Below are 21,927 nucleotides of genomic sequence, written 5' to 3'. Positions count from 1 at the left end.
CTTATCTTCCCTAGTTCAACTTACCACCAAAACGCCCTGCAATGTGGCCTAACGTTCCTAAGAAGACCAGGAAGTGTCTTACTCTCGAAGTGAAGCTGGGTATTATTCACAGACAAGAGAGAGGCCAGAAAACTAATAACATTGCTTGCCACCATCTTGACTCCATCTAATGTCTACTATTTTCAAGTCAGCAGACTCTATAAAGAAGGCTGGTGAGACCGCATCTTCCTTGAAAGCTAAAAGAACCACCTGAACTTGTGACTCTACAATGGATAAAATGGAAAGCCTTGTGGAAATGTGGTACATAAGTTTTGTATGCGATACCATGATGCGCACTTTGTTTACATTCCACAGGTTGCCGATTAGTGTATTTCCCGTTTCACTCTCCCTCACTTCATAAAGTTAACCCGTACAGCGTCAGCAGATCCGAGACTTTGTGATTTCGCCAGTGCTGGCCACATCATGGATTTTTTTTTTTTTTTTATTGTTTTTTTGCTTAACCACTCTTAAATGATATGAAACAAATGAAAATGACAGTCATTCCTCCCAGAACTGACTGGAAGTGGTATTAATTGGTGCGAGATGTTTTGCGCTAAGGTTAGCGACTTAGCAAAGCCCACGTGACTAGTTTATTGCTTCCTCGCTTCTCACCAGTCGATCCCCGAGTTGGACACATGCACAATATCGTTCCTGAGTTGAAAGAAAAACAACATGTCATGTTTTGCTGTTTGGGAGTGTTTGTTGCTAAAAATAGACACAAGATATCGTGATGGAATGTTGCCTTTCGTGGTGCAAATATTTTCCGAGTAATATGTACTTGTTTTTCCTTATAACAAAGCGATTGGAAAATTCTTATTTATGTCATACAAAGTTTTCACTATCACAATATAACAGTTACCAAAAATATCTGAAATGGTAAGAGTAATGGAAATTCTTCATATTAGCGGAGTTGAGGCGTCAGTTTCCCGCTACACCTAGCTGAAGGCAGCAGAAACTGCTAAAGTTCAGATATGTAATAAATAAATACAGGAAGCATTCATGTTAGCAGGGACGAGGAGGCAGCATGAGCAATGTCTACAGTGCATGATGGCAGTATAATGGTAGGTTTTGAGGGCAATACCTCCGAACACGAGGGTGTGTGTGTGTGTGTGTGTGTGTGTGTGTGTGTGTGTGTGTGTGTGTGTATTTACCTATTTGTGTATTACAGGGCCCGAGCTAAGCTCTCTGTGTCCTGTCTCCTTGTCCATTCCTGTCATATCTCTCTTTCATCTGATTGACACACACCGCATCAACGACATCACTGCTCAGTTTATTCCACTTATCAATGCTACGATGCGGAAACTGTATTTTCTCACGTCATTTAGACAGATGTCCTTTATTAGCTTTTTCCATGTCCTCGGAGATGATTACTTGTGGTCACCTTTATCAACTCTCTGTCCAGTATGTCAATCTTGTTCACCAATTTATACATAGTTATCATGTCTCCTCTTGTTCTTCTCTCTTCTAATGTGGTCAGCCCCAGCTTCCTCAGTCTTTCCTCATAGTCTAACTCCTGAGTCCTGGTACCATCCTTGTTGCCAGCCTCTGTACCCTTTCCACCTTCTTCACATTTTTCTTCATATGCGGTGACCAGACACATGCTGCATATTCTAACTGGGGTCTTATTAAGGTACATAATATCTTCTTCATCATTCCTTCATCTAGGTAGTGGAATGCAAGGCCAATATTTTGAAGCATGTTGTATGTTTTCCAAAAAATCTTGTTAATGTGTTTCTCCGGTGACAAAGTGTTTTGCACGGTTACTCCTAAGTCTTTCTCCTCATTGGTCTCTTTAATTTTCTCATCACCCAGCCTGTAATCCCTGTTTGGTCTGTATCTACTTCTTCCCATTTTCATAACATGGGTCTTGTCTATATTAAATTCCATCTGCCACTCCTTACTCCACTCATATATTTTATCAAGATCTTCCTGTAACTTGTTACAATCTTCCACATTCTTTACTCTCCTCATAATTTTAGTATCGTCCAAACATGTTCATGTAACTGTCAATTCCTACTGGCATATCATTAACATAAATCAAAAACATGATGGGACCCAGCACTGACCCTTGTGGAACTCCACTGGTTACCTTCTTCCACTCGGACTTCCTTCCTCTCACCACTGTTCTCATTTCTCTTCCCATTAAGTAATTTTCCATCCATTTTGCTAGTTTATCATTTACTCCTCCAATCATCTTTAGTTTCCACATCAGTCTATTGTGTGGTACTTTATCAAAGGCCTTTCTCAAGTCCAGGTAGATAGCATCCACCCATCCCTCTCTATGTTGTAGTATGTCAGTCACTCTTGAATAAAAACATAATAAATTGGATACACACGATCTTCCTTTTCTGAAACCAAACTGCCTTTCACTCAGAATGTTTTCACTTTCTAGATACTCACTCCACTTAGCTTTAATTACTTCTTCACATACCTTGCACAATATACTAGTCAACGATACTGGTCTATAATTTAGCGGTTCCATTCTACTACCATTCTTATATATAGGCACAATGTCAGCTCTTTTCCACTCTTTCGGGACTAATCCTGTTCGTATGGAGGTTTCCACAATATCAAATATGGGGTTCAACAATTGATCCTTACATTCATTTAGCAACCTCCCAGATATGCCATCAGGCCCCATTGATTTATTAATATCCAGATTGCTTATAATTTTCCTTACATCTTCCTTAGTAACCATGATGTCCTGCATTTGCTTTATTTCCGTAGGCCTTCCTCCCATAAAATGCTCCTCCTTTGTAAACACTTTGCAAAAGTTGTCGTTCAAAATTTCAGCTATATCTCCAGCATCTTCATATACTTCTTCCCGTTTTTACCTTTTCTATTGCCTCCCTTTTATTTAGTTTTCCATTTATGAATTTGTAAAACATTTTGGGTCACTATCACAGTTTTCCACCACCCTCTGTTCATATTCCTTCTGTGCTGTTCTCCTTACTTCAACATATCTATTCCTTGCTGTTTTGTAGACTTCTCTTGATAATACATCACTGTTTTTCTTAAGTTTCTTCCATGCCTTTTCTTTGTTCTTTTTTGCTTCTTCACAATTTCTATTAAACCACTGTTTATTATTTAAAGTCCTCTTTCTGTGATATGGCACAAACTTTTTCACAGCAGAGTTATACAAATCCATAAATTTATCGTATTTCAATTGCATATCCCTTTCCTGGTATACCACGGACCAGTCAATTTCATTAAAGAACTCCCTTATATGGTTATAATTTGCCCTAGTATAATTTAATTTTTCCTCCCTGCGTTCCACAATCTTATTCGTGCTTAATTCCGTATCCAGCTCAAAGCTTAGGACATCATGATCGCTTTTCCCCAAGGGACATTCATGTTCAATTTCCTCTTTTAGAGAGATTCCCCTGGTAAATACCAAATCCAACCTTGCTGCAACATCTTGTCCCCTGCACCTTGTTGGTGATCTCACCCACTGTGTCATCAAGTTATTTGTTGCTACCTTTAACAATTCTTCTGCCCACTCACCACCGTTCACCACTGTAGTCTTCCCACACTATTTCTTTGCAATTAAAGTCTCCAACTATCATCACTCTATCCTTTCTGATGAGTTCTTGCTTCATTCTGTCTAGAGTATTTCTCATCACCATTTGGTACTGTTCATATTCCCAAGCACTGGTTCTGGGTGGTATGTATACTGTTATAATATTAATGTCCCTCTTGCCATCTGTTATAAGCATACTTATCACTTCCTCATTTCTCTTACTATAGTTCACCTCCTTCACTATCAGATCTTCCTTAGTAAGAACCATTATACCACCACCTCCTTTATTTTTCTATCATTTCTCCATACTTTGTAGTGTTTTACAACAAACCAGTCTAGCTTTATTTCGGCCTTAGCTTTGTTTCCACTACACACATTATGTCCGGTTCGTTATTTCTTAGGTAATCCATACATTCTAGCCTCTTAGACAGAAATCCATCTATGTTCATGTAAGTCACTTTTATTCCATTCCTAGTCTCATTCTTCCATGTAATGCCTATTCCGTCTGTTTTATCCACCACTTCTTTAGCCTCCCATTTCTCATCCTCCAAAAACTTGGTCTTTTCCTCCTCTGTTCTTTCGTCATTCCTCTCCTTCACTTCAGTTACAAGCTCCTTCATTTTCATTCGCTCATCTTGTGACATATTTCTTCTTATGTAAATTGTTTTGGTTTCCTCAGAGTCCTTAAGTTTCCAAGCCCTCCTCAACAAGGCCTCCGCTGCCACCTGAGACTTTAATTTCAATTTTAATGGTCTATTCTTGCCTTCCTCAAAAGCTCCCAATCTCACACTTTCTTCTACCTCAGCATATAGGTCCTCTTCTTCCACAGAGATCTTGTTCAGTAAAGACTTAATCCTGTCATTTTCCTTATCCCTCCTGTCCTGCCAGTTCCTGTTAGTTTCCTCCTCAATCCTATTATGATCACACATTTTTCTTTTCAGCAATATCTCTCACCACATACTCATTTTCCTTTAGTGCCTTTACCATTTCCTCTGCGTAATCCCTTTATTTTCCTCTTCCTGCTTTTTACTATCTCCTAAACGACCTTTGTACCTCCTGATGTTCATGGTTCACTTCTTTCATCCTGGTATCAATTAGATTAAGGCATTCCTCCTTCCTCAAGTCCCCTTCGGATATTTTTATCTCCATTTCCATGAGTTTAGCCTTCATCTCTTCACATTGTTTCCTTAGTTGTTGGTTTTCTTTCTCCATCTCTACTTTTTCCTTCAATAGCTCTTTATTCGCTAACGTTAACAAATAGATCTCTTTTTTGAACGAATCATTCTCGGCTAGAACTCTATCCAGTTTTTCTTCTATGGACAAAATGTTTAGGAACTTACTTTTCAGTGCCTGGATTCTTGCATCCATATCTAGTTTCTCCAGTCCTTTTGGCATAGTTATAAAACCTTCAAAGTCTCTGGCTTGTCTAGATGTCATTTTTGTTATCGTCAGCTGATTACGGCCAAAACAATCACCGCCCACACTCTCCTCTCAGGGATCACTCTCCATATCCCTCACTTTCAACACTAAGTGACAGTAGGACATTAACAGGACACTAACTTAGAGTTACCCGGGCCCTCTAACACCATAGGTATTTTCCTTCTTCCCATCCGCAGTCGGAGACGAGCCGTCCTCTCTCAGCGATGGCGACGGTGTGTGTGTGTGTGTGTGTATTTACCTATTTACCTAGTTGTAGTTTTACAGGGCCTGGGCTTTATGCTCGTGTGGTCCCGTCTCCATATCTACACTTATCCAATTTTTCTTTAAAACTATGTACACTCTTTGCTGACACCACTTCCTCACTCAAACTGTTCCAAGTCTCAACACATCTTTTGGAAACTAAATTTTTAACATCTCTCAGACATCGTCCCTTCCTTAGTTTCTTACTATGCGATCTTGTGCTTCTAAAGTCATATTCTTCTCTCAGGATCAGTTTCTCATTATCCACTTCATCCATTCCGTTAATCAATTTATAAACTTGTATCAGATCCCTCTCTCTTCTCTGCTCCAAGGTTGGTAGATCCATTGCCTTTAGTCTCTCCTCATATGCCATCCCTTTAAATTCTGGAACCATTCTTGTAGCCATTTTTTGTAGTCTCTCTAATTTTCTTATGTGTTTCTTTTTATGGGGAGTCCACACAACTCCTGCATATTTCAATCTAGGTCTTATTTTAGTACTTATCAATTTCTTCATCATTTCCTTGTCCATATAGTGAAATGCTACTCCAATATTCCTTAGCAAATTATACGTCTCTCTGAAAATTCTATCAATATGAATTTTCAGAGAGACGTATAATTTGCTAAGGAATATTGGAGTAGCATTTCACTATATGGACAAGGAAATGATGAAGAAATTGATAAGTACTAAAATAAGACCTAGATTGGAATATACAGTGTGTGTGTGTGTGTGTGTGTGTGTGTGTGTGTGTGTGTGTGTGTGTGTGTGTGTGTGTGTGTGTGTGTTGCGGAGTCCTGTTATCTGTGTGGGTGGTCCAGCTGGTGTACTCTTGATGCCGGTGATGTGATTGGCTGGGGTTTGATGTTGGAGGCCTTCCTTTCATTTTGTTTCCCTTTATCAGACATCAGTAAATGTTTTATGTTATGAAATGTGTTTTATATTATACTTAAAATTATTTTATAAAGTGTGACATAAGTATTGTGGACTGTATACATATTATGTGGGGTACAGTACAGTACAATCACTCAAACTTCTCAGTATATGTGGATGGTGGAATAGTGAAATCACCTACACAAATACAAGTTGACAAGTAGGAAAAGAGCAACCATCACATATGGGCCGCCATAATGGCTGGAAAGGCCCATGCCACTCCCCCCAATAGTCTGGCAAATCTTCAAGAAAAAAAAAAAAAAGCCTATAAATCTTGTGTGATGTGGTGAGAAAGTACACAGTGGACTGGTGGTAGTAGCAATCCCTGCAAGATGTTATGACTGTACTACAAAGAGATATAGCAAGTTGGGGTTAGTTTAGTGGGGTTTACATAGTACCCTCAAGATTTTAATCTTACTTTCAGCCTTACTATCTTACAATCCGGAAAATCCTAGAATCCGGAATGCCTGAACCCCCATGACCTCCGGATTTCAGGACTTTTACTGTATTATCACGATGCACAGCGACGCACCCATAATGGCCCCAAAACATTCTGCAGACACTGCTGGAGTTGAGAAGGCAAAGCAAAAGAGTAGTCTGACATTGGAGGTAAAATTAGATATTTTGAAGAGGAAAGAGCAGGGAGAAGGTACGTCTACCATAAGTCGAAACTTGGGCCTAGCCCAGCCGATAGTCTGGACGGTGTTAAAGAATCGTGAGGCTAAAAAAAAAGCTGGGGAGAATGTAATGGATCTGCAGAGCAGAGCCTCATCTGCCCACTCAGCTGAAGATGAGTAAGGGCTGAAATCCCTACTGTCCCTTAACCTCGGGAGGGACATCATCTGACAATACGTGGCGAGTGAAAAGTAAATAAAAACATTTTCTGTTTATTTCTTTTGTGCAGTACTTTACATTATTTTATATGACTATTTTCATGTATTTTCATGTCTGTAGGGGTGACTTTCGACGTGCTGGAACACATCCCCTATTATTACATGTTATAATGGGTTCAGTATACGGTAATTTCAATTTGCGGTAAGGTTTTCAGGAACGATATGTATGTATATAGATATATATATATATATATATATATATATATATATATATATATATATATATATATATATATATATATATATACACACACACACATATATATATATATATATATATATATATATATATATATATATATATATATATATATATATATATATGCTTTGCTTTGCTTTATTCTATCAGCCTTTCTATCACAGACACCACTCTGCATGTTTGGCAAATTGCTAGCATAAAGCAGGTGTATATATATTTCAGGTCTAAACAAATTATTTTTTAAGAATCTAGTATAAGCTTACTTCCCAAATTATAATCAGATTTTATTTTAAGAATGTTGAACTTCATGAAGGTTCATTTCCCTTAAGAAAGATGTTGATGTGATTATGCTGGAATCTTGCACAGCAAACTTTTGGCTCCACTGATCATGAGGTTGATTGATTATAGTTAATGATATCAAGGCTTCTTCTGTACATACAAAGCTGAACGCTACCTGGCTAATTAGAATGCAGTTAAAAAGTAATAGAAAAGATGCTGCTAGCTTGGCATTGTAGAGGCTTCTGCTTACTAGTTCTCTCCTCCCTTCCACTCCCTCATCTTCCCTGTGTGGGTGTGGTGTACAATGGCAGGCAGAGAAGTTGCCGCAGCTGCCCCCACCACCAGCTGAGGGTGGCATCCTGTCCCCACAGAAGCCGGTCAACCTGCTGCCTGAGGTGCCCATGCAGCAGTCACGCAAACTCACCGAGAGGGAGACCAAGGATTGTGAGGTCATAGGTGAGTCCCAGAGCTCCTGACATGTGTTATGAATTAAACCTAATTGAATTATTGTTATAAAACTATTTATATATCTAGTATTTTGTGATTCAAGCAATTGTCAGTAGAGAAACTTTAGATTTAATCTTGTATTATGGATGGTAAGTATGTATATATAGTATTTACAGGTACTTGCTTTGCTTAAGATGGGTTAGCTGTGATGGATAGTGGTACTTTGTGTGGATTGTATAAAGTATTTTCTTTTTTCAAACTAGAGTGTGTATGCAGCTAGGGATATGCAGCGTAAATCACAAGTTACATGAAAAGACAAGGGATGTGCACACACACACACACACACACACACACACACACACACACACACACACACACACACACACACACACACACACACACACACAAGACAAAAAGAAACAATAGAAAGGTTAAAAGGAGAAAACAGAATGGTGGAAGACCCAAAAAGTATGGCAGAGGTCTTTACTAAGGAATCCAAATTTGAAAGACCACAGGGTAATAGAGAGACTGTCCATATGAAAGAGATTAAAGTAACCAAGCTTGAAATAAAAAAGTTGATGACGGAATTGGATGAGGAAAAGGCAATGGGACCGGATGAAGTCTCAGGCAGAATACTGAAAGAATGTAGGGAAGAACTAGCAAGTCCAATATACAACATCATAAAATGCTCAATAGAAAATGGAACAGTGCCAGTGGAGTGGAAAAGAGCTGAGGTGGTTCCCATATATAAGAGCGGAAGGAAGGAAGAACCTTTAAATTACAGACCGGTATCACTAACTAGTGTAATATGCAAGATGTGTGAAAAGTAATAAAGAAGCAATGGATTGAGTTTCTTGAAGACAACAAAATATTATCAAATAGCCAATTTGGTTTTAGAAAAGGTCGGTCATGTGTGACAAATTTATTGAGTTTCTACTCTAGAATAGTTGATAAAGTACAAGAGAGAGAGGATGGGTTGACTGTATTTATTTAGATCTAAAAAAGGCTTTTGATAAAGTGCCACATGAAAGATTACTATGGAAGTTAGAGGAGAAGGGTGGCTTAAAAGGAAGCACATTGAGATGGATGAAGAATTACTTAAGGGGGAGAGAAATAAGGACGATAGTTAAAGATATGAAGTCCAAGTGGAGAACAGTAGACAGCGGAGTGCCACAGGGGTCAGTATTGGCACCAATACTTTTTCTTGTATATATAAATGACATGCCAGAGGGAGTGAACAGCTACATAAATCTGTTTATGGACGATGCGAAACTGTGCAGAGTCATTAAACAAAAAGAGGATTGTGAAATACTACAGGAAGACTTAAACAAGATCTGGAAATGGAGCAAAAAATGGGAGATGGAATTCAATGTGGACAAAAGCCATGTCATGGAAATGGGAAAAGTGAAAGACGACCAGTGGGAATCTATAAGATGGGAGATGGAGTAGAACTAGAAAAAGTAAAAAAGGAAAAGGACTTGGGAGTGACAATGGAAGAAAATAATCAACCGGTAAGCCATATTGATAGAATTTTCAGAGAGACATATAATTTGCTAAGGAATATTGGAGTAGCATTTCACTATATGGACAAGGAAATGATGAAGAAATTGATAAGTACTAAAATAAGACCTAGATTGGAATATGCAGGAGTTGTGTGGACTCCCATAAAAGAAACACATAAGAAAATTAGAGAGACTACAAAAATGGCTACAAGAATGGTTCCAGAATTTAAAGGGATGGCATATGAGGAGAGACTAAAGGCAATGGATCTACCAACCTTGGAGCAGAGAAGAGAGAGAGGGGATCTGATACAAGTTTATAAATTGATTAATGGAATGGATGAAGTGGATAATGAGAAACTGATCCTGAGAGAAGAATATGACTTTAGAAGCACAAGATTGCATAGTAAGAAACTAAGGAAGGGACGATGTCTGAGAGATGTTAAAAAATTTAGTTTCCCGCAAAGATGTGTTGAGACTTGGAACAGTTTGAGTGAGGAAGTGGTGTCAGCAAAGAGTGTGCATAGTTTTAAAGAAAAATTGGATAAGTGTAGATATGGAGACGGGACCACACGAGCATAAAGCCCAGGCCCTGTAAAACTACAACTAGGTAAATACACACACACACACAAACATGAAATGAAAGATATAAAAAAAATAATAATTAATTGAATCACGCCAAGGCAAATTTTGAAGGGTTTGGGAGGAAAGTTTGCAAGGTCTAAGAGAAATATGAAATATTCCTAGGCAAGTATAATATAAATAAAGAGATAAGTTCCTGAATACAAAGTAAAAGAAAGCAAACACATGTGGTACAATGCTACAGTAAGTCCCTTATTTACAATAGAAATATGTTCCTTAAAACCTTAACGTAAAGCGAAATTAGTGTAAACCGAACGTTCTAGCTCAGTACGGAAGTCAATCGAAAAAAGTAAATAAATTGGATAAGCCATGTATTACCAAAAAAAAAAAAAAAATTAACAATGATCTAAATTACATTTGACATTTTAGACAGGGATTGGTATTAAATGTGGAAAATAATGTAAGTATATCACTGAGCATGAGGTTTCACTGTGTTTGTAGTGGCGGCGCAAAAGTGATTAGTTCGTACACACAATCACAGCAACAAGTTTGGCAGGTATTTTAGATATCGTAACTGCGAATTTTTTTATCGTAAATTGAAAAAATGGTAGTAATTGTCAACTATCGTATCTGCGAATTTATCATAAACCAAACTATTGTAAAACAAGGACTTATTGTATATGTGCAAGAGCTAAAAAGTGTAAGGATGCAGCTTTGAAAAAATTAAGAAAGCAATGAAATGAAGTAAATTGGAAAAGTATAAAGAGGCACATAATGAATATATTATAATAAGAAGAGAGGAAGAGAGAAATTTTGAGAAGGATATAGGGAGGAGATGTGAAGAGGAACTCAAGGTTTTTATAAGTATATAAATGGAAAAATGACAAACAGAGACCATTACTCAAGTTAATTAAGGGAAATAGGATATATGAAACAACAGAAGAAATTAGTGAACTTATGAATAAGAGGTTTAAATTAATATTTAATGGAGAGGGAGAGTTCATACATACAAGTAACCAAGAGACACAGGAAGGATGTGAAAAGGTAGATGTACGAAAGGCAATGGGGCCAGATGGAGTGTCAGGATGGATGCTGAGGCAGTGTAGAGAACAAATGGTGGAACCAATTTGGGATGTAATAAACAGCTCTCTAATGGAAGGGAAGATACCAAGAGAGTGGAAAAGAGCAAATATAGTCCTGCTATACAAAGGAGGAAAAAGACTGAGCTCCTGAATTATAGACTTGTGTCACTAACTAGTGTTGTGGGAAAGATCTGTGAAATTGTTATTAAAAAAGATGGTTATAATATCTGGAGGGAAATGAAATAATAAATAACTCAGAAAAGGAAGATCATGGATAACAAATATACTAAGCTTTTATACATGAGTAATAGATGAAGTACAAGGGAGAGATGGATGGGTTGACACCGTGTATTTACATATCAAGAAGGCTTTCGACAGAATACCACATAGAAGACTCCTATGGAAAATAGAATACATTGGAGGAATACAGGGGAATATCTTGAATTGGATGACAGACTACATAACAGATAAGGAAATGAGGACAGTGATGAGAGACACCCCATCATGCTGGAGCACTGTTACTAGAGGTGTACCACAGGGTTCGGTTCTGGCATCAACTATGTTCCAAGTATATATTAACGATATACAGGAGGGTTTAAGTAGATACATAAATTTGTTTGCAAGCGAAGTAAAATAGTTGAGAATAATAAGGAACATCAGGGATATGGAATTGCAGAAATAAAAATTTAATACCAGGAAATGCCATGTAATGGAAGACCTGGGAGTGATTATACAAGGTATCCTGACTCTAGAAAGATGCATAAATGGCCTATATCCTTCAACATACAAGATACTAACTAATATCTGAGTGTTGTTCAATTATATGGATAAGAGTAAGATGAAAAAGATCATAACCACTACGATAAAACCTAGATTAGAATATGCAGTGGTGGTATGGTCACCATACAGGCAGAAAGACATCAAGAAACTAGAAAGAATCCTAAGGACTGCTACAAAGATGGTCCCAGAAATAAATTATCTTCCCTTTGAAGAAAGACTAAAGGAAATAGGACTACCAACTTTAAAGGATAGACTGGGAAGAGAAGACCTAATAACGATGTAAAAGGTAGGAAACTATGGAAAAGATAAATAAACAAGAACTGGTATCACTGACAGAGGATGGAGATAGATGAACAAGAGGAAATCCCAAGAAGATCATGAAAATTCAATGTCTGAGGAACATTAAGAAGTTTAGTTTCTCACAGAGGACGGTGGACATCTGGAATGGATTGAGTGAAGAGATTGTAGCAGCAGAAAGTGTGCTCAAATTTAAGGAAAAATTGGATAAGTGTAGATATGGAGACGGGTCACTATGAGCCCCACTTGAACCATGTAAAATACACCCAGGTAAATACACACACATACACACACACACACCGTAGTGTAGTGGTTAGCACGCTCAACTCATAATCGAGAGGGTCCGGGTTTGAGTCCCGTAGGCAGCGAGGCAAATGGGCAAGCCTCTTAATGTGTAGCCCCTGTTCACCTAGCAGTAAATAGGTACGGTATGTAACTTGAGGGGTTGTGGCCTTGCTTTCCTGGTGTGTGGAGTGTGTTGTGGTCTCAGTCCTACCCAAAGATCGGTCTGTGAGCTCTGAGCTTGCTCCGTAATGGGGAAGACTGGCTGGGTGACCAGCTGGCAACCGTGGTGAATTACACACACACACACACACACACACACACAAGTAAGATTGGATAAGTGCAGATATGGAGATGGGGCCACACGAGCATAAAGCCCAGGCCCTGTAAAACTACAACTAGGTAAATACACACACACACACACACACACACACACACACACACACACACACACACACACACACACACACACACACACACACACACACACACACACACACACACACACAGGAAACTTGCATGCTCTATAAGACAAAGAGAGGGGAAAGGGGATGGATGGGTATTCAGGAAGAATGCATATTGTAAGAGATCATTGCTGACTAATACAGTGGACTCTTGGACTTGGAACGATTCAGACTTAGAACAAAAATTTCATTCATTTTTACTCTTGGTGTTGGAATGAAATTCAGTTGTGGAACAACCTGAAGGTGGCCAAATCTGGCAAATCCATGTAATGCTAATGCCATTGGTGGGAGGTAAACATCAGTTCCCACTTTGGTTTGATTCCATGTTCTCTCTGCTCTTAATCCCAGCTGGGGGTAAGGACATGTGACTGGTTTTTCTTTTGACCAGAGTAACTTAACCAAGTAGGATGGTTGAGTAATATTTCATACAAGTACACTGATCTTGTAACTAAGAAAAATATTTAACTACTGTAGTGACAAGGTGTAGCAGACGTGAAACAAAGAGTCCACATAGGAGTAACTGACTGTTACTAGTGCTTTCACACTTAACATATTTGTATTACCTGGTTAAATGACACTTGCTATGAAGATCACCACTAACAGGTAAATAATGTTGATTTTACATTGTTCAATTCTTGTTTACTTACGTAAAAATCTAGGGTCTCAGAATGGATCAAAATTATTTACATGGTTTCTTATGGGGAAAATGGTTTCGAACTTGGAATAATTCGGACATGGAGCAGTCTTCTGGAACGAATTATGTTCAAAGTTTGAGGGTCCACTGTACTTTGGAAGCATCCACTGCTTCTTAATATTTAGGTATCAGAGTGTGTGTGTGTGTGTCTTTTGTTTAAAATAACATAAAAGCTTACAGAGGCAGTTGGTCATTAACAGCAGCAATGACTATCCATTGCTACTGTTAACGACCAACTATCTGAAAGTTTGAAGGTTATTTTCAAGAACAGACACTCACACACTGCTCCGCGTGTGTGTGTTATTACACTTGACCCTCATTTTTCTGGACTAAATGATGCAGGCACAGGTCCGAATAATGAAAAAGTCCAGATAACACAAATGGGTTCTATGTTTGCCAAATATGGGGAGGTGGTGGCAAAGTGGATAAGGTGGTGAGTGTGAGATTGGGAAGATATCCATGTATAGGTTCGAATCCCACCACGTACAACCCTAGAAAAAACTTTGCCATTTGTCGAGTTGCTAAAGTTATCTACATGTCACCATGGCACCCAGGTTCTTGATGGTTACACTAAAGGTGCACTTGGGTAGTGATATGGGCCCTAATATGGGTACCACTATAAGTAAAATTGCCTGTGCCACTAATGGGTGAAAGCTGACCAGCACTTCCCATACATACTCCTTAAGTATACCTACAGGTCCTATAGGCCATAACATTAAAAAAAAAAAAAAAAAAAAAATGGTTGTCTCCTTGGACTTTGTAGGAAATGCAAAATTTCGTTTATTTTGGTTTCCCTGACCAGTTAAACCTAAACAAACTTAATCTAAGTTAACCAAACATTAAAACTATCCTAACAGTAAGAGCCTAGCACTCAAAAAAACACTTGATAGACATGAAGTAGCACAACATGCAGCATCTTTTCCGTTCCTTACATTTATTTTGGTGCACCTTTACCACTTTTACTTGATGATGCATCCACACAGTATTTGGAAGAATATTCTGCCAGGTTATCTCTTGGTTTACTAATGTTCAACACAGTTTGCTTGGCCACACCATGCTCCTCACAAACACTTGCAATTCTAGCTACTTTCTTTAATTTTTTTTTATTAATTCCAGCTTTTAAGTCACATCTAGGGACACTCATTTATGCTTAACACCCTTGGGAGACATAATTAAGAGTTCTGAGGTACTGAAAAATGCATAAACTTGTTCCCCAATACTGGACAACACAGTGTATTTATGAACATCAGCTGGACTTGTTTACAACCGCCTGCCACAAAGGCTAACCATCTATCAGCTGTTTCTGGCAGTACATGAGGCACATGTTATTTGAATTCATTTGTTGGCCATCCTTACTGAAATTATTAAATTTCTATATGGGCATTGTCCGGATAAACCAAAATCCAGATAAATGAAGTCTGGATAAACGCAGGTTGAGTGTACGTATTTGTTATTGGATCATCCTTTTTATTTCAGTGTAATAAACATGAATTTATAGACTAGCACAGCTTTTATGCAGTCTTTTCATATTTGATATATTATTGCATTATCATAAATAAGGTTGAGTTTATTCAGCTATGGTGGGTGCTGGTGGGGGTACATAATGGTAGGAGAAAAAATAAAGGGTACAATAAGTGAAAATATTTGGATAGTACTGGTGTAGAGAATAGATTCATAGAAGTAAGACTTTATTATGATGGTTTTGTAAGGTTAAGGAGTAATGACTATTGTAATCACAGTGAATTGAATGAAAACAAAATAGTGACAATTGTACCTCCACAGAGCGCCTCATCAAGTCCTACTTCTACATAGTTCGAAAGAGCATTCAGGATAAGGTGCCCAAGGCAGTGATGCACTTTTTGGTGAACCATGTGAAGGACAACCTGCAGTCAGAGTTGGTGAAGCACCTCTACCGCACTGATGAGATTGACACCTTCCTCTCAGAGTCTCCAGAGATCGCCCAGCGCAGGAAGGAAGCAGCTGAGATGCTCAAGGTAGGAAATTGTTTGTGCTGCCTTAATCATCTTAGGCCAACTATGCCCTGATTGAAAAAATACACTAATGAATGAATATACTCTCCTTAATATTTGATTTTCTAATTATTAAGTGGAATTAAGAAAAATACAGTAGTCTTCAAACTGCCAGTGTTGTGAAGGCCATCCTCAAGTATTAAGTAATTTCCATATTTTCAGGCATTGCAGCATGCAAATGTCATCATCGGTGAAATTCGGGAAACCCACATGTGGTAGACACTCATTGCACACGACCTTCCCTGCTCTTTGTCAGGCATCTGTGTTACACAGCACAGAAATATAGAACACCCAGATAAATTAATGTATATCAGATGCAGTCTGAGATTTTATATATGTTTATTTCTTACTGCCATTCATTTTTAGCTGGAGAACATTTTATACTTTAAATCAATGGATTCTATTTATATGCTTTGCGGAAATGAGAAGTACAGTTCACTTTCTAAGCTTCATGTGTTAACCTTTATGCAAAACTACAGGTATGAGTTTGACCATGATTCATTATAGAAACCTACTCAGTTATTTCACATGACTGCAGAACTACTACTTAATCCATAATACTGTTAGGTAACTCACTCGCCCAAGTAATGTGTAGGGAATCCTGTATCTTGATTCTTCTTGCAAGTGCTGATGGTATATAGTATTTCATACATGTACATATTGGTCATATTTTTATGCACTTTAACTTTTGTCTCGATTACTTTGTAAATAGTAGATTAATTTCTTATCTGTTAAATTGTTTTAGTGCTAAGAACTAAAGAATATTATTACCAGGAACCATAAATGAAAAAACTGACACCCTGACTCGTAGCCACCCATGATATTAGCAGCCCCTCAGGAACCATTTAGGTCTGCTGGTCTGAAGTCTGAAGCAATGGGTAAATTGAAGTAAACAGCAGATGATTGCTTGGTTGAGGGAAATTGACACAAATTTTAAGGATTGATTAGGGGGATTTGTATTTATGTATGCATGTATGTGTGCAAGGTTGTATGGTAGTGGTTATTTTTAAGAATATTTTTAGATCACAACAGTTTTCTTCAGTCAAGCCATCAGTCCGCTAATTGTACGTACATATTTAGATGGGCTCATTGTGGATATAGATAGTTAAAGTAAACCTTGATGTTTTCAGAGTCTAAAGTTGAATATATGATTAAAGTTTAAGTATGTATCTTTGTAATATTGGTGTTTTTCTTTAGCGACATAAGAGTGTATTCAGCATGCTGCCAACAGTGCTCAGGGGTGCATAGGGGTGACATGGTTCCACTGCAATGAACAAAGTCTTTTCAAAAAATGTTGTATGTATGAAAGTGAAGACCCTTTTTAGTTCACTCTTTCCTGAGCTTCATCAAGTGTATGAAGCACACAGCTTTTCACTGTATAAAATAAAGGCCTCATTTCATGCTGTGTTTTGACTCAACATTTGTCAACAGTAAATATAGAATGTCACAGTTGACAGTAATGGTGTCAGAACCATTCACCTTCTCTTTTTTTTTTTTTTTTTTTTTTTTTTTTTTTTTTTTTTTTTTTCTCCAGCATTAATGAGCATGACAACACTTGTTTGCTAGAAATGGTTGATGTATCATTTAGATGGCACAGTTTAATGACTTGTCTTGAAGGAAATAATCATACTTTGCTTGGCAGGTAATGGCAAAAAGTAAAAAAAAATCAAACTATTTTTGTTGTTTATGTGACATGAATGATTTTGATTAGTAATGAGTTACATTTATGTTCTATGTTTTATCTATTACAGATCACTGAAAAGATCTTGAGACATTTTATATGTGTATGATTTAACAAAGCTTTCATGGATCAAGTATTGTTTTGTCATACATAATGTAATACAAGTCAATGTTATTCAGTGAAATCTCAAGAAGTGGTATGCACTACACTGGCTACAGAATTGGAATGGAAATAGTACCAGGTTCCTTGAAAAAGGCTTAATGCAAACCATTGCCATGACCACATGTGTAAGAAATGATCCAGCCATATGTGGTTGTGAGGCAGTGTTGTGCTCAATTGCTCCTGGGTGACACCACTGTGCATATGCACCATATCAAGGAGAAACCATCAAAACATCCTCCAGGTATTTATATAGTCAATGCATTATCACCTTTTATTTTAAAGTTTTAGTATTGCTTCATTGTATGTGCATTTGTTAGTATAGGAATGGAGCAAGTAAACAGTAGTGTTAAGTAATAACAGACCATCAAAACTTACTCCCTGTTTAAGTGTATTATCAACATCAGTTTGGAGTTTTATTAACAAATTGCTTATGTTCTATTGTCTGTGGAATATGTTACAATAATAATGCAGAGCTGCGAGTAAGTGTCATATACAGTTGAAACTCAATACTTGAACTTAATTCGTTCGAAATGGCTGTTTGAGTATTGAAAATTTTCAACTATTGATACTCGTACATATAAATAAATCAGGCAATTCGTTCTAACCTTAGTAAACTTCAAGTTTATGATTTTATTTTATAATATTTTATTTATTTATTTATTTATTTTTTATTTATTTATTTTTTTTTTTTTTTTTTTTTTATTTATTTATTTTTTTATTTATTTATTTATTTATTTATTTATTATTATTATTGTAATTTTTATTTATTTTTTTTTTTTACATTCCGTAAGTGAAGGCTGGTGATTGATAACTTAGAAGAGGAGGGCAGAAGAGTGGGGAGGAGGAGGGAGGTCACCAGAGGACCAGTCACCATCCATGAAAACGTCTTCTAACTTTTCTCCGTGTGTGATTCCTGCGAATCCTCTAATGGAGTGCTGTGGCTCACTAACACTTGCACTCTCACCAGATTCCTTATTTTCCTCACTATTAAGCCTCTTTGGTGCCATCGTAAGTTTCTAAATGAAAAAAATACCGACAGAAGGCAGAAGAATGTTGTTTTATCAACACTGCAGCAGGACTAGGGATGCACACCGGCATCTGGTATACTGGTATTATGGTATTACCGGTACTACCAGTAATATGATATCAGAATGGTACAGTGGCGGCTGCGAGAAGGGAAATGACAGACCTTTGTATACAACCAAATGTGCTGCTATTTGATTACCAGATATTTTCACCTCTAATAACCCTTTGGTGTTAATATAAGTTTATAAATGAAAAACTGTAGATAGATTGCAGGAGAATGTTATCCTGATGACCGCAGCAGCACAAGTCACAACTGGTGGAGGGGGAAGGGGGACGCCAAGGAGCCTTTGTTTACAACCACGTGTGAGGACATTCAATTATCAGGTATTTTTTTAGTATTAAATCGAACTCTTGTGTTTGAGTATTTAGACGTTCGAGTATTGAGTCTCCACTGTACAGGCAACCCTTGCTTAACGAACAGGTTACATTCCTAAAAAAACCGTTTGTTGCGTGAATTTTCGTTAAGCGAACCAATTCTAACAAGTTTGACCCCTGACTTGAACTTCCATTGAGAGTAAACAAAGCGAGAGTGCATCATAGTACAGTAAAACGTTTAATGAAAGTAAAAGTTATGAAATTAAACATTTAAGCAGTTTAATTTAAGACTAAGTCATTATAATGTACACTAATATATGTATGTAAGTAACTTTATAATGTTGATGATCTTAAATTAATGAAGGGAGGGAGAGTGAAACGGGAAAAACGCTAGCCGGCAACCTGTGGAATGTAAACAAAGGACGCTGTCTTGTTCATCCCATCCAACCAGAGCAGGAATATTTAAATACATCAACTTGCTGTTGAAAGAACGTGTTATGTATTTCTGAAAAATACAAATACCCACAATCAATTTACTTCCAATAGCGGATACAAACATATACTAAACACTCGATACAATATTAGAGAAACTGATATAAATTAACAAGGAGAAGTAATCAATATAATTACATTAAAGTGCGTAGATAAGCGTGGGTAGGGCGAGCTGGTGCAAGGAAGGCGGCGCCACCGTCAAGGCGGTACATCTCAGGTGGGAGGTTGTGGTGGTGACGACTACTGCCCAGACAATTGCAGCCTCGCTAGCCCAGTTCCCTGCCGCCAGATCGTACAGGGCGTGTGGGCAATCCTCCACTCTAGGGACTTGTTGTTAATTTACTAGTGACGTCAATTCATTCCGTTAATGGTAGTTCCAACAGACGCATCATTGTAACGCATAAAAATTTATGTACCGCATTTCCATAAGGCTTTCCATTTTATTCATTGCAGAGTCAGGAGTTCGGATGGTTCTTTTAGCTTGCAAGGAAGATACGGTCTCACCAGCCTTCTTAATAGAGTCTGTTGACTTGAAAATACAGTGGAGACTCAATACTCAAATATCTCCCGGCTCTCCGCCCTGACCATTACAACACTCAACTTGCTCACCTTCCTGGCGGCCTCAGGCATCCACCCCTCCTGGCAACCTGCTGTCCTTCGCCTTACTTGTGCCTTCTTGAGGAAGACCAGCCAGCTACCACGCCTGTGATACCCACACAGGACTACCCCAGGGCTCATAAGGATCCATAGATCTTCATGGTCTCTTTTGGATCCTTATGAGCCCTGGGGTAGTCCTGTGTAGGTGTCACAGGCGTGGTAGCTGGCCAGTCTTTCTCAAGAAGGCACAAGTAAGGCGAAGGACAGCAGGTTGCGAGGAGGGGTGGAAACCTGAGGCTGCCAAGAGAGTGGGCAGGTCGAGTATTGTGATGGCCAGGGTGGAGAGCCGGGAGCATAATGCAGTATGTTGAGAGAGGAGGCGTGAGCATTGAAGCAGGAAATGTTCCATGGCCTCAGGGGTAGTCCTACACCAAGGGCAGAAGTGGTCACAAGACAGTCGACGTATGCGATGCAAGTAAGGAGTATAGTGTGGCCCAGGCGGAGGTGGGCAGAAAATATATATATATATATATATATATATATATATATATATATATATATATATATATATATATATATATATATATATATAAACATAAACATAAACATGTTTTATTTGCCTTATAAGTTCATAACCACAAGAAAATGCAGGGAAAAATAGCGGGTGGGGGGAGGAAGCATGGGAGAAATTTTAAGTTACTCCTAACAACGTTTTCTATGAAAGTACAGGCAACCCCCGCTTAACGAAGGGGTTACGTTTCTAAAAAACGCTTCGTTAAGCGAAACTTTGTTAAGCGAACCGATTATAACAAGTTTAACCCCTGATTTGAACTTCCATTGAGAGTAAGCAAAGCGAGAGTGCATCATAGTACAGTAAAAGGTTTAATGAAAGTAAAAATTATGAAGTTAAACATTTAGGTAGTTTAATTTAAGTCATTATAATTTACACTAATGTATGTATGTACGTAACTTTATAATGTTGATGATCTTAACTTTATGAAGGGAGGGAGAGTGAAACGGGAAAGACACTAACCGGCAACCTGTGGAATGTAAACAAAGTGCGCATCATGGTACCGCATACAAAACTTATGTACCACATTTCCACAAGGCTTTCCATTTTATCCATTGTAGAGTCACGAGTTCAGGTGGTTCTTTTAGCTTTCAAGGAAGATACGGTCTCACCAGCCTTCTTAATAGAGTCTGCTGACTTGAAAATAGTAGACAGTAGATGGAGTCAAGATGGTGGCGAGCAATGTTATTAGTTTTCTGGCCTCTCTTGTGTCTGTGACCAGCTTCAAGAGTAAGACACTTCCTGGTCTTTTTAGGAATGTTAGGCCACATTGCAGGGCATTTTGGTGGTAAGTTGAACTAGGGAAGATGAGGTGCTGGTGACGCTGTTATATTTTGACTGGGGAGTGAGTGGTGCACGTGATCTTGATCTTGATCTTGATGCTACAGGTGATGCAGAATTTCTTCTGAGTCAGGCCTTTGTATTGGCAGCGCCTGTGTTGTCCACGAGAGGCTTGATCTTGATCTTTATTGTACAGATGTCTCAGGATTTCTCCTGAGGCAGGCCTTAGTACCAGCAGCTCCTGGTGTATTCAAAAGCCTGTCAGCTTGCATGATATGGTGGGGCTTTCAAATTTGGAAAACATTACCTGGATAAAACTTCGTTAAGCGAGTTTGGTGTTCGTTAAACGAGCAGATGGTAGTAAAATGAAACCTTCGTTGTAGCGAAATTTCGTTGTGTGAACCTTCATTAAACAGGGGTTGCCTGTACTCGCTTCCAACAGATGGCAGCACTGTCGCTGTCCTCCAAACTTTAACCCACACCAAAACTTCCTCTCTGTATATTCCTTGGCCAGCACCGACCCGTCAGTTGGCGGCCTGACCCCGTCA

At 38.3% G+C, this 21,927-nt stretch overlaps 1 protein-coding gene across 7 annotated transcripts in view; it reads left to right on the top strand.

Annotated features, from left to right (window-relative positions):
• LOC123514231 (dynamin-1-like protein) overlaps nucleotides 1-17,095 on the top strand; it is a 102,732-nt gene extending 85,637 nt beyond the window's left edge. For 4 of the 7 annotated variants that reach the window (XM_045271951.1, XM_045271948.1, XM_045271946.1 and 1 more), the window contains 3 exons: nucleotides 7,850-7,994; nucleotides 15,448-15,659; nucleotides 15,858-17,095. In XM_045271951.1, coding sequence (XP_045127886.1) covers nucleotides 7,850-7,994; nucleotides 15,448-15,659; nucleotides 15,858-15,914 — 414 coding nt within the window. In that variant the 3' untranslated portion in view covers nucleotides 15,915-17,095. The remainder of the gene's footprint in view (nucleotides 1-7,849; nucleotides 7,995-15,447; nucleotides 15,660-15,857) is intronic. The other 3 variants (XM_045271952.1, XM_045271949.1, XM_045271947.1) reach the window with 1 other exon arrangement.
• The last annotated feature ends 4,832 nt before the right edge of the window (nucleotides 17,096-21,927 follow it).

The sequence above is a fragment of the Portunus trituberculatus genome, chromosome 37 (genome assembly GCF_017591435.1).
Source record: "Portunus trituberculatus isolate SZX2019 chromosome 37, ASM1759143v1, whole genome shotgun sequence".
NCBI classification, from domain to species: Eukaryota; Metazoa; Arthropoda; class Malacostraca; order Decapoda; family Portunidae; genus Portunus; species Portunus trituberculatus.
The sequence above is the reverse complement of the archived record's forward strand: the minus strand, read 5'-3'. Positions and strand labels throughout refer to the sequence as shown.